Raw genomic sequence first — 12369 nt, forward strand, 5'->3', positions numbered from 1 at the left:
GAAGCTACATTCTGAACTTCGGTGTTTCATCACATGCCAGGAATCCAAAGTGCTTTGCCATGTTGTTCGAGAGAGCATTCTATCATCAGCAGTAATAATAATTTCTGAGTAATTAAATTAAACTATCTCTGTGCATCTAAATAAACAAATAGATTGTGGTTCTGTAGAATGTGCATGTGTGCCAAGTGTGAGACTTCACTAGTTGTTGAAATTGTGCTGCTTTTAATGTAGGAGCATTTGGCTTCATTTAGTATCAGCTCCCAGTGTTTCCACCAACTTTAAGGCTGGCTTGCAAGACACTCTAGTACCCTGGTAGGGTTTTTAGCACCAATATCTTTTAGAAGCTTTCATATAGTTACAGTTCTTGATTTACCTACTATTTTTAACTGTTTTATAGTCAGAGATATTTAAAAGAAAAATGTTACTAGGTTTTCATTCATTGTTTTCAACCTGCTTTATCAGCTGAGTAACGTACTCTGCTGACCACTAAGAATTGTCATAAAATTCTGTACGTAAGAAATGCGTAGTTCGGAAGTGATGAACAGTCTGTCTCGTGAGCTGTCTTGGTACTTTTTTTTTTTAATAAATTGTTGGTGTGTTTCAAAATTGAAGTTGATTTTTTTTCTGACTTGGTTTTTAAAGTGGTTGAAAATGCAAATGTGCAGTATGTCTAGAGGGGTGAGGTAAATGCTCAGTTACTTTGAAGGCTGAGAATTTTTGTGGTTGGGAGAATTTGTTTATGAGTGCCAGATGACTTGGGGTTGACAGAGGACTACAACTGTAGCTAGTCAGGCAAAACAGAATTCAAGTGTGAATATTCTAAGTCCTTGCCTTTAGGCACAGAAAACTAGTCCATGCTCACACTTGGCAGAAGTTTGCATGTAAGCAGACCTTAACAGAGTGCAGTGAGTATTTGGAGTGGCACTGTAATGTTACAGCTTTCCCTGAGAAAGTGACAGGGGCAAGGACTAGTAGCGGTGGTAACCATCTCTTTTCATCAGCCAGTCTCAAAGGATTTGGCAGAAAGGATTGGTTCTCCTACTCCTGCTTCTCAGATCTGGAAAAGGAGGTTGGGCTGTAATGGCTTGGACAGAAATGGCTTGTGTACATCACATGGGGAACTTTCTGGTGGAACCCTTTATCCTGCTGGAAAATACTGTTTCATGGGAAGCAGGATGCCTTGCAGAAGCATGTACATGTGATGAAAATTGGGTTCACATAAAAGGGGTTTTGAGAACATTTCAGTTTTATATTTCAAAATTACTTTATTTCAGTTTCAGTATAAAATGTAATAAAGACTGGGGAGTACAAAACAGTGACAAAATATTTTCTGTTTTTGTAGATTTTAACTTTATTTAATAAATCTGAAAGGATTTAGGGCCCAATTTCTTTGGTTTGGGCTTCTTAAGGGTTGGGTTAATTTTTTTTAAGTTTCTCATAAACTAAACCTAAAATATTTTGATTTATTTTCCAAGGGAAAGGCATTCACAATTGTGAAATGGGCCTTAAAATAAACAAACAAATAACTAGTACAGCTCTGCCGTTAAGTTCCAGTATCACGTTCACAGTTCCTCCCCTGCTTCTTCTTTGCTGTGGGAAGACAATAATTTATATCAGCTGTTTTTCTTGGGATGCTGTGTTCTTCCCAACAGAACTTGTGAATCCAAATGGGTAGAATTGGGGCTCTGTTGCCCCTGTCCTCTGGCACCCTGTCTTTTCCCACTAACTGCTTGTAGCATTTGGCAGGCAGATAATGAAAATTCTCGCCTCAGTGACCAGAGTGAAAATCTGAGCGGAGCTAGGTGAGAAAGAGAAGAAATCTTACATAATCTTACAGTACAGACTGAGGTCTGTCTGAGTAGCTGTTGCCCTGTGCAGACTACAAAGGGAGATAGGAGTAATTTTATTTCAGTGCAAAGCTGTTTCTTGTTCAGCATTGACAAAAGTGCTTAGAGCTGAACTGTGGGGGTGCTGGTATCTGTTCATGTTGCTTTAAAACAGGAGACCCTTCTGCATCCTGATTGCCTACTGATAAAATAGATGATCATTTTTGCAATAATTAATTTTAGGCAGTGCATCTATCTTACTCCTTCTTTCTCCACATTCGTCTCTACGTGAGTCATCAGCTTTTAGATGCTCTGTACCTAACAGGTACTCTTCTAACTTGGTCCCTGACAACTGTTGGTTTGAGAAAGTTCAAGGAGGGCAAACACAGCTTCACTTTTAACACAGTGTGATTATTCTGTTTTAAAAGAAATTTATTTTGTGCAGTAGCTAATAAAAAAAGACTGAACAAAGTGAATGAGTTGCAAGATCAAAAAGTTCAAACATGGTGGGAGAGGGCTTCTTGTAAGTTTGTGAGTTCATTGATGTTTGGAAGAAGTGCAGGTAGGCTTTTGTCTGCACAGTTAATAGTATCTATAAAGAAAAGAAAAATGACCAGAAAACTTTAATGTAAGTCTTTTGGTGGGGCAATGTATTCCACTCATATGTGGATTTTTTGCAGTCAGACAGATCTGCAGAGAGCAGAGGGATACACATCTTCAGAGTGCCAGAATTTCTTTCTCCTTATCCAGACTTCGCATTTTTATTTTTCTCTTCAATTTACTTTCCAGATAAATCTGGTGTCTTAATTGTGAAGATCTTAGAAATGTTTGAGGAGTGTACAATACAAGTTGCCATCTGCCAGCAGCTGGAACAGTCTCCTGCTATGCTTTCGTCTGAGGATGTTGTCATCAATGCAGGAGAACCAATACTCAAAGTCCTCTTTGCGAAAGAGACAGCAGCTCACCTGAAGAGCATGCCACAGGATGTCATCCACATCTACCCTCCATGGTGAGTAGGAAGAACCAGCCATGCTTGCTGTAGCACTGTAGAACAATGTGGGGTTGGTAGAATGTTGGCTGCATTGTTGTAGGGAAGACCTTGGGGGCTAGGGGGAGAGCAGGGCTCTCCTGCGGTCATCTGTCTCTGGCAGCTGGAGAGACTTTGACAGATGCCTTAAAGATAGCTCAGATAACAACTAAATGTGTATCGTGATGCCTCTAGTGTTGCTCAGGGCCTCAGTTTTGTTTTCGCTTAATATTTTCATGTTTAGAGGGATAGAAAGGCATGAGCAATGTCTTATCAATGATAAGGCCAATAAAGTGCATACTTTCTGGTAGCAAAGTAGTTCAGGAATGCTCATCTGTTGCTGTGAGTATGGGTATAAAGTTTCAGTGGAAAAGTCTGTATTAACTGTATAGTATTCAGCAAAACCAACATGCAGCTAAAAAAATGGGGAAAAAAACCCTAAGAAAAGAGGGACTCACATTATTCTTAAGGAATCAGTAGACATCTTTTTGGTAGTTCTGTATTGCTGCTGCTGCTGCTCTCACTGTCTTCACTTCCCCAAATCCCTCTTCAGTGCAACCCTTTTTGGAATTTTTTAAAATGTCTGGTCTACATTTGTAATTTTTTCTGAATTGGATTTCTTTCCTGATTTTAAGGGGTAGCATAAAGTGATGAGATCTCTAGTAAAGCAGCTAGCTGTTGGTGGCTGTAGGTTGGAAGGTCTACTCTTCATAAAAATTAAAGAGAACTTTGAAGTGGGAATATTACTCCTCTTTTCACTCTTCTCCATCCAAATTATAAAAGAGGAAATACTTTCTTCTTATGTATTTCAGCATTCATTACCTGAGTTTTAGCCTCCAGCTGCAGTAGAACCCTGCCTCTAGCATTTGACCATATCCTTTTGCAAAATACTTTTTCCTGTTTTGCAAAGGTCTATATCTGGTTGTTATCTTCATTGATAGCTGCAAATCTTTTCAGGGTTCCCCAGTTTGTAATCTTTTGCTTCTAAAATGTTGTTTAAGTCTTTCTGGAGGCGATTCAAAAAATTAAGGGAGGATACTTAATTGTGTTTTATTGTGGCTACAGATACAACTATTGATAGTGTAGATGTAAATAGATTGGCAGCTAAGGGAAATACAGTTGAATATTAATTAAGTCCTAGTCTGATATGAAGTAAGTCACTGCTTTTTTTTTTTTCTTCCTCCCACCCTTAAGGTACTAATGTTTGTTCTTGTTTACATTTTCCTTCAACAATCTTCTTTTCATGCTTCACATTTGCTTTTGTTTCCCCCTGTTTTCTTCTTGTTTCTCTCTCCTACAAACTTCCATCTTAGTTCTGTTTTTCTCTTCAGGTTTCCTCTGTTGTTTTTAAACCACAAGGCATTGCATTTATGCTGCTGTATCTTTCTGTATAGACCCTAACCTACACAAAGATTTTTGTACCAGCAAACCCGTTTAGTTAGGGTATGATTCAACTTTTTTTTTCTTATCCTGAATGGTTACTGTCAGTATGCTTAGCATGTCTAAGTCCCAGACTGCTCCAGCTTGTTCTGTGTCTGCTCTGGGAAGATGTTAACTCTGCACTGATATGATCCTTTCCAGACTACAAGCATCTGTAACTGTACTAGTGTAGTCTTCTCATTTGTTTAAATTCTAAGATGTTCTGGACATAAAACTCATTCCTATATATATGTAAACTGACATTTCTTGAGAAAACTTCATAGCTATCTGTCTTCCCAGAAATATCACTTTTTATTTGCTTTTGTTTTTTTATTTTAGTAGGATGCACTTTTCATGTAACCAAAAAGTTATTTCATAAAACCAGAATGTTTGGGCAGAGGATATGTCTGCGTTGTCAGAGTTGCTTTCCTTACCTATGTGGCTCTCAAGGCACTTTATAAAGACATTAGTCAATAGTGGCAAAATTGCATTATATCTCATCTCTAGTCCTATTTTCTATCATTTTGGAATTAATCTTAATGTCATCGTCTCCTTGTTTAGTCAACCAGAAGTCAAAAGAAGTTGGGCTAGATACTGTTAAACTAAACTTACTGGAGGCAGGGAGGGGGGAGGATGAGGGATGTTTTTGTTTTAGATTATTATTTGGCACTTTTAGTTTACATTAATTGGAAATTGGACTTGTACACTTAATGGAAGTTTCCTCTGTCACATTTCCAAGCTTCTATTCTGTTAAGCTCTTACTTGAGAGCTCTGAATGATGAAATGTAGTTTCTCTTACTCTGCATTGAATTAGTACTTTTGTCTTTAAAAACGAATACTGTTTGTGATAAAATGCCTTCTTGTCAATTCAAATGTGTGACTAGCGTAAAAACAAATTAACTAAAACTAACCCTGACATGGTGAAATAAGCATATTTATGTATCTTACTGGTATCACCAGTCAGAAGCAAAAGGGAACAAAAAAAGAAGTAGCTGCGAGGGGAGACAATCCTTGAATGACCTGTGTGTACTTGGGACACACAGCACACTATGCATTGTTGTCCTGCATTTTGAGATACTTGTATGGTAAGGCAGAATGGGATGAGATGGAGTGATTTATAAGTAGACTGCTTCTGCTGCTGTAAAGTAATGTCCTGAGAGTATAATTTCTCAATATCTTTAAAATAACACCCCAGAATTATGTTCTGACTTTGGTTTTTGCTTTCTGACCAGGCAGCTGAGTGAGTAGGTAAGATGCAGACAAACAGGCTGCTGGCTTCTGCGTGTAACTATTAGTGAACAAAATTTGAATGCATCATTTTGGAGCCTTTGTAAAATTAGACTTTGCTTTTGTAACTGTATTTGTATGTGTTTTGAACTCAGTGCACAGCTTGGTACGTGAAATGTCTCTGGCGGTAAACTTGCATAAATACTTTGGGAAACAGTTTTTAGAGATTTGTTGATACGTTTGTTGGTATTTGTTTGCATACAGAATCCCATGATACTTCAGCACTAAAGTACAAGCAATTTAATTTAAAAAATAAAACATTGACAGGAGGCTGGTTATAAGAATCTTATCAACCTGGGCATTGCTCATGAGAGTGGTCCCACCAACTTTCAGAGGAACTTTGTGTCAGAGTAAGAATTTGCAAGACTGAGCCCTGATTTCTTTACAACTGGATATGGATTTCTTTGGGTCTAGTGTCTTAAGGTATATATTTACAGTCTTAAATGAAAGGGTTTTCCTGTGAGAACTGTCACTTGCTATAGCAAAAGCAACCCTGATAAGCTGATTAACATTTTCAAACCAGCATGTCCAGTGGAGGAAGGAGCTCAGCTGCCTGGCCTCTGAGCCATCTGATGGGAGCCTGCTCTGAGGTTATATAGAAGTATTATTGCAGTGTTGTATCTAAATAAAGCCTATTAACTTGGACACATCACATGAAAACGGTTGCGTGTTTTGGGCTGGAGCTGGTTTGTGTCTGGGCAGCTGGGAACACAACAGGCAAAAGAACTCAGCCCTGCCTGTCCCTGCCTGCGTAGGCTTGCCTTCAGTTGTCTTTGCAGTACCTGAGCAATTTCTTGGATAAAGATTTTAAATGAGCACCTCATAATTTTTACAAACTGAATCTGAATCATTAAGTGTTTTGAACAGCTGGAAAAGGAAAAGATCATTACTGAGTGTAATTAAATCGATTACTAAGTCTTTATTTACTTTGCAGAAATACATATCCAGCAAAAAGTGAACACTGCTTGATACTACAAAGACATGAGAGAATGGGAACAAAGGCTTCCCAGTTCTACTGGTGGTGATTTTGTGGCTTCAACTTACCTGGGTTTTTCTTGTTTGTTTAATTGTAAAAATGATAGAAATAATTTATCATACCTCACAGAAAGTGATAAGAGTTGATATTTTTAGACTTCAGGATTCATTTTTCTGCTGATAGCAGGGCTTTTAGAATAGACAGTTTCCTTCAGATACTCCTGCCTCCTGCTCATAGTTATGCCTGCAGTTGAATATTCAAGATAAATTAACCTGAAGAAAATGATGCAGATTTGAATTCTTTTCCTTGCCATTAAATTTAACAACTTTGAAATTTTTTTTATGTATTTCTGAAGTTAAACTACTAGAAGTATGTTGAGACTAATACAGTTGTTGGCAATAGCAATAAACCACAGGTCACATTTGATCTGGACAGGCTCAGAGATCAATCCCTACTTATTGAATGTGATGGTCTGGTATGAAACCTCTAGTTCAGGAGGTTCATATGCTGCTGATGACTGGAGGGCTGGGACAGTATGAAGGGGACAGAACCACTTTGTGTTCTGTTCTTACATTGCCTGTAAACATTGGCTGTTATGCCCTGCAGAAGACAGGATCCTTGGCTGGATAGCCGCTATTTCCTATGCAACTTCTCTGTGCTTTAAAAAAAAAAAAAAAAAAAAAAAAAAGAAGAAGTTTATTTTAGGAACTCAATATGGTAAGTATATAAAACACAGCTCTGTGACATCAACAAGCAACTTCAAAGTTGTTATTTAGTTTCTCTTAACCTATGAAACCAAGGGGAATCATAATTACTCAGCTTGGAAAGTGTTCTAGTGCCTGGTGAAAGTGTTTAATGTGGACTTCCCATTTCTACTTGCATTATACTGGATTCGGACCCTCCTTAATGAAAGAGGTTTAGAAGAGTTTGAATTATTTACTGCCAAGAAGAGCTCATACAAAACATTGCTGCAGATCAGCTGATATACAGTGATGAAACCTTGTGTCTCAAGTCCTTTAAGGTGGGCCAGTGGTGGAAGTTGCTGTAGAAATATACAAGCAAGCTCTGAACAAGTTTATGTACAGGAAGCAATCTAGCTTTGTGGACTTATGTATTCTTCTAGTTTAGAATTACCCTGGACATGCCATAGTCTGTTTTGTTGGCTCAACAACAGGACTTAAATAAATGGATATGTTACTGTGATTTTTGCATTGTCTTACTTAATACACTGTCTTACCTTGCATGGCCTTACATAATCTTGGTGAGCAATAAGAGTACCAACACAGGGAGGTAACATGAAATAGGTGTTCTGAACTAGTGTGACTGGTGTTAAAGAGGGTTTGCCTTCCATTTGATGAAGACAGAGACTTTTTATCACTGTTGCTCTCACCAGTCAAGGAAAGCATTTAAGAATATTGTTACAGAATACCTCCCTACCACAAGAAAGATCATATGAAAAAAGGAGGATCTTGGGCTTCATGTATTAACGAAATGCAGAAATGACCTATTGCTGCTCTGTAAGAAGGAAAGCATCTATATCCTTTAAAATTTTCTCATTCCATAGAGGTAAAATACAAATATGAATTCAAGACATGTATGGAACATCTTTTGCATAAATTCAGTTTCTCTACTTACTCCACAGAGAGGCAGCTTCTTTGAATGCTTGATTGATCAGTTGGACAAAAATGATCTATGTTCACCATCTTCCTTTCATGAAATCCAAGCATTTATAAATAAATATATATATACATACGCATACGAATATTCAAATGGATGGAAGATGGGGGGGGGGGGGTGGGGGTGGGGGGGGGGGTAAGATCACCAGTCAGATTGTTCCCCTTGGAAAGATGTTAGCTCTGCCTTTGCATTCTTTCTTTGAAGATGTTACAATAGCAGAGTGGGAAAACCCTGATAAGAAGGAGGAGGCTCACTCAGGAGATAAAATTCTACAAAACTTAAGAGCTGTAAAGCCAGTGTGGGCACTATTTCTGAAGTACATACAGGAATGGCCTTGGAGCCAAAGATCAGATCATATTATCTGCTTCGAATTGTTTCTCAGAGATCATGCAGTTGTGAAAATTGAAGCTCCTTTCAGAAGAAGCTGAAGCAGCTGCAGGTTTCTTGCAAGTGTTTATATTTTTTTTGTTAGGATATACCTTTCTTAGTGCATTCACTTCAAAAGAGGCGAGTTGTCTATTGAAAATAGGAATACATATACTTTTTGTGAACTGAAAGTTTTCTCTAACAGCTTTTAATGTAATTTCTTCAATACTTCTGTTGCTTTATCCATTTTGACAGAGCAATCCTTAGGGTTTTACTAATTTTTCTATTTTTAAAAATAAATTTGATTTTTTTGTCCATCCCCTCATGTAAAGGGAGAAGGTTGTATGTGTAGAGCTGCTCAGCTGTATCCTATTTTATGTCTCTAGAACTAGAGACATTAAGCCATTAGTATTATTTGTGTTTGTTCACCTTGCATGTAGAAAATTGAAATAATACCATTTCTTAGTAATCAAATGAATGAATAATTATGCTCCTTCATAGGTGGATGACATAACTGGAAAAATACAGAATTACAAACCTTTGATTCCAAGAGAAGAACAAGTCATTTATGCCATTTCTGTGATTTGTCAAAACCACCTGAAGCAAGAGATACCTGGTATTTCGGATATGGGCTATGTCTAATAAACATAGTAACATGATTACACTTCTACAGTGAGATAGACTTGTTTATTTTTATAACTATGGTATAGATAGATGTATTATATGAATGTCATACATAATATGTTAGTACCCTGAAAAACAAAGATGAAAGAACTGCTCTCTGTGAAAGGGGTTTTCTATGGAGAAAAGAATGGAAGCATATTTGGGGAAGATGGGAGCCTCAAGATAGTAAATCCAGAGTTCTGTAGAAGAATAAAACTGGATTTTTAAACATGACCGTCTCTCTTCTGGGCTAATAGCTGATGGTATCTCGACATGCTGAAAAAGGGGACTTTCCACTGTATTGTACCAATGAAGTGCTGGGTTTTGTTGATTGTTTGCTTTCCACCAAATCAGAGGGGTCAGAAGTGAGTGGTGTGTTTGTGAAGCAGAAGCTTGGTTTTTAGATCAAGGTTGAAATGCATTGTTGTCAGCACAAAAACCTCCAGCAGGGGTAGAATACGTCTCTCTGTCCAGATGGATGTCTGAATTGGGTATATGCAGTCAGTTGTTACTCTCCTGGCTCACGCAAGCAGCGAGGGCTACCCAGGTAGCCTGCACAGAGCTTGCCTAGAAGGAGCATTTAGTATTGTTCTTGGGAGGTAATTCTGTGTTCTGGAGGGTGCCTTCACCAGGATGACTTTCTTCAATATGGGCTCTTTCACTTTTAAGAATAAAGGAAGTGTAGAAAAGAGGCAGTGAATGTAAATAGCCTGGTTTATGCTGGGGGTGGTGGTTTTCTACATTTTTGTTAAATACTGGATACCATCCAACATTAATCCTACTGCAATTATTGTAGTATCCAGTTAATGGAAGAATCTTAATCACTTCACTGTGGTGCTTATGTATCAAGGAATTAGCATACATTTTAGTCCATGGGTTTTAGGAACAGAAGAGGAAAATTATGTTTTTAAACATCTGTTCCTTACAGTCAGTGATGCTTTTTACATTTGAATTCTTAAGTTACTGGAAAGAATATTCAGTGAGAATGAAAATGTCCTTTCCTAATAATCACAAAATACTGTCATCCTGAAAATCTAATAATGTGTACTTTTTTTTTTTAATGAAAGGTCTGTACTTGAAACTTTCCAGCTTTTGTAAGTGAGGAAATTCCAAGCATTTTGTAGTGACAGATACTGTTAGTGGGTAGTTGACCACTGACGTCAAAAACAGAGGATGGCAAACAGCTTTGTTCAAGTCAACGAAAAATGTACGGTCTTGGATAAACTCTGTGTTAGCAACGGAGCTATCAATGATATACGAGCAGCTTCACATGAGTTCCCATGTGCATTCAATCCAATGCTAAATTCCAGATCTTGTTTAATGAGCAACTGATGGAGCCAAGACCTGGCACTGCACAAAATCCTGCAGTCTGCTTTATCCAGTCATGAAGGAAAAACAAGCTAAATAAGTTCAGATGAACAAGTTCAGAATTACTGCAAGGTTATTAAAAAGTTGTGATTTGTATTCCTCTGCTAATGTTTATGACTAACACATTTGGGACATGTAAAACAATACTTAATTTGTAAAAAGACTATGTGCCAAAATTCCTGCAGTAGTTTAACCACTAAAGAGCAAGTTCTGACTGTGTGAATGGGTTTGTTTAAATGTTTTTAAGATTATCAGTAATCAGCTAATATTTTTTAAAAAATTTGCTTTTTGAAAAATGATTTCTTCTTGTTGGATTGCTGTTCAGCACTCTTACTTTGTGAAATACAGTGTATTTCCATAGTTCATGGTGGAGAAACAATTTTAAAGTCAAGTGCCATACTCTTTAGCAGGTGTGATTTGCTACTGCAATGGTGGGTGTGTAGTTATGGTAAGATTTTTACATGTAGTTCTGTATGCAGTTATGTTGGGCTTTGAATATGCTGGATATTTTATACCACAGTGGTTTTTCATGCTAAGCACACTTGTGTCCTTATGCAAATTTGAATAGGCAAAGAGATAAAGTGTGAATTTACCAAATTGTCATGTCTGGTGATTCCCTTCAACATGAAGATATGCTTTCTCAGACTCCTCCTCCTGAATGTCATATTTAAGTGTAGGTAAGCAAACGTTAATTACTATACTCCTAGCAGAAATAATAATTAAACCCCCAAGTATTTCAAAAGGGGAATGTTGCTTTCAAATATTTGGAAAAAATTGGAATGTTGCTACCCAAAATGCAGTATTTAAAACATCTCTGCTATCCTGGGGGGGCAGAGGCATGGGGGGAAAGGGGAGAACAAATTTTGCTGTTGCTTCTTCCAGGCAGATTGCTTTCCTTTCAGTAAAAGCTCATGGAAAAAATGCCCATGGTTTTATGTATTTTTGGCAGTAAGAATGTACTTTGGTATATAAAGCAGTTCAGCTGTGAAAGATTCAGTGCAGCCTTTTGTGTGTTTGATGAAGCTTCTCTTCCTACCAATCTTCTGAGTCAACATTAACCACGCAGATTGCAATGTATTACTTCTCCCTGAGTGGTAGGCTCCTTTGACAGCTTCCTGAGATGTCTTGAAAAAGTATTCCTCTTGTTACTGTCCCAGTATGGCCTTCTGGCAGACCAAGTTTCTCCCAGCAGAAGTATCAGAACAGTATCCGTGACATTAGAAGTGGTGTACAACCATTAATTTTACCTTTGAGGGATGCACTGTGTGTTTTGAAAGCTAGATCACTGATGCAGCTCCAAAAATATCATACTTGGCAGTATGCGGGAAGGGGGTTTTGTGTGTGCGTGTTTTTTTGTTTTGTTTTGTTTTCCTCGCTTTCACTTCTTTGGACTCTTTAAATGGTATCTGTCGTCTCTCTCCCTGATAGAGTTTAGAAGCCACTTTTCTGTGGATGGTTCTGGTTTTGCTGGTTCTTTATCTCCCACTTTTTTAAGTCTTGGATTTTTATTTATTTTTTTTTTAATAAGTGGTACATGTTTGTTGTAGTGCAGATCATGATGATGGGCTTTGCATCATTGTCCACAGTTAGTCTCCATGGTCCTTGGCAGGTGTAAAAGAGACAACTGCATGTTTACCTTGAAGTGACTGCTGCTGTTCACAGCACATCTGTTAGTGCAAACCCAAGCCTGTCAGCATCTTCAGATAATACCTTGTAATTTGAACTGAGGCTGTGAAGAAATACCCCCTTTTGCCATCTTC

At 37.8% G+C, this 12369-nt stretch overlaps 1 protein-coding gene across 2 annotated transcripts in view; it reads left to right on the forward strand.

The window, feature by feature from the left end:
* The window catches only part of SPIDR (scaffold protein involved in DNA repair), a 209157-nt gene that overhangs the window by 78717 nt on the left and 118071 nt on the right, over positions 1–12369 (forward strand). For both annotated transcript variants that reach the window (XM_049827826.1, XM_049827836.1), the window contains exon 8: positions 2616–2835. In XM_049827826.1, the coding sequence (XP_049683783.1) occupies positions 2616–2835 (220 nt within the window). The remainder of the gene's footprint in view (positions 1–2615; positions 2836–12369) is intronic.

The sequence above is a fragment of the Accipiter gentilis genome, chromosome 2, assembly GCF_929443795.1.
Source record: "Accipiter gentilis chromosome 2, bAccGen1.1, whole genome shotgun sequence".
In the NCBI taxonomy this organism is placed as follows: domain Eukaryota; kingdom Metazoa; phylum Chordata; class Aves; order Accipitriformes; family Accipitridae; genus Astur; species Astur gentilis.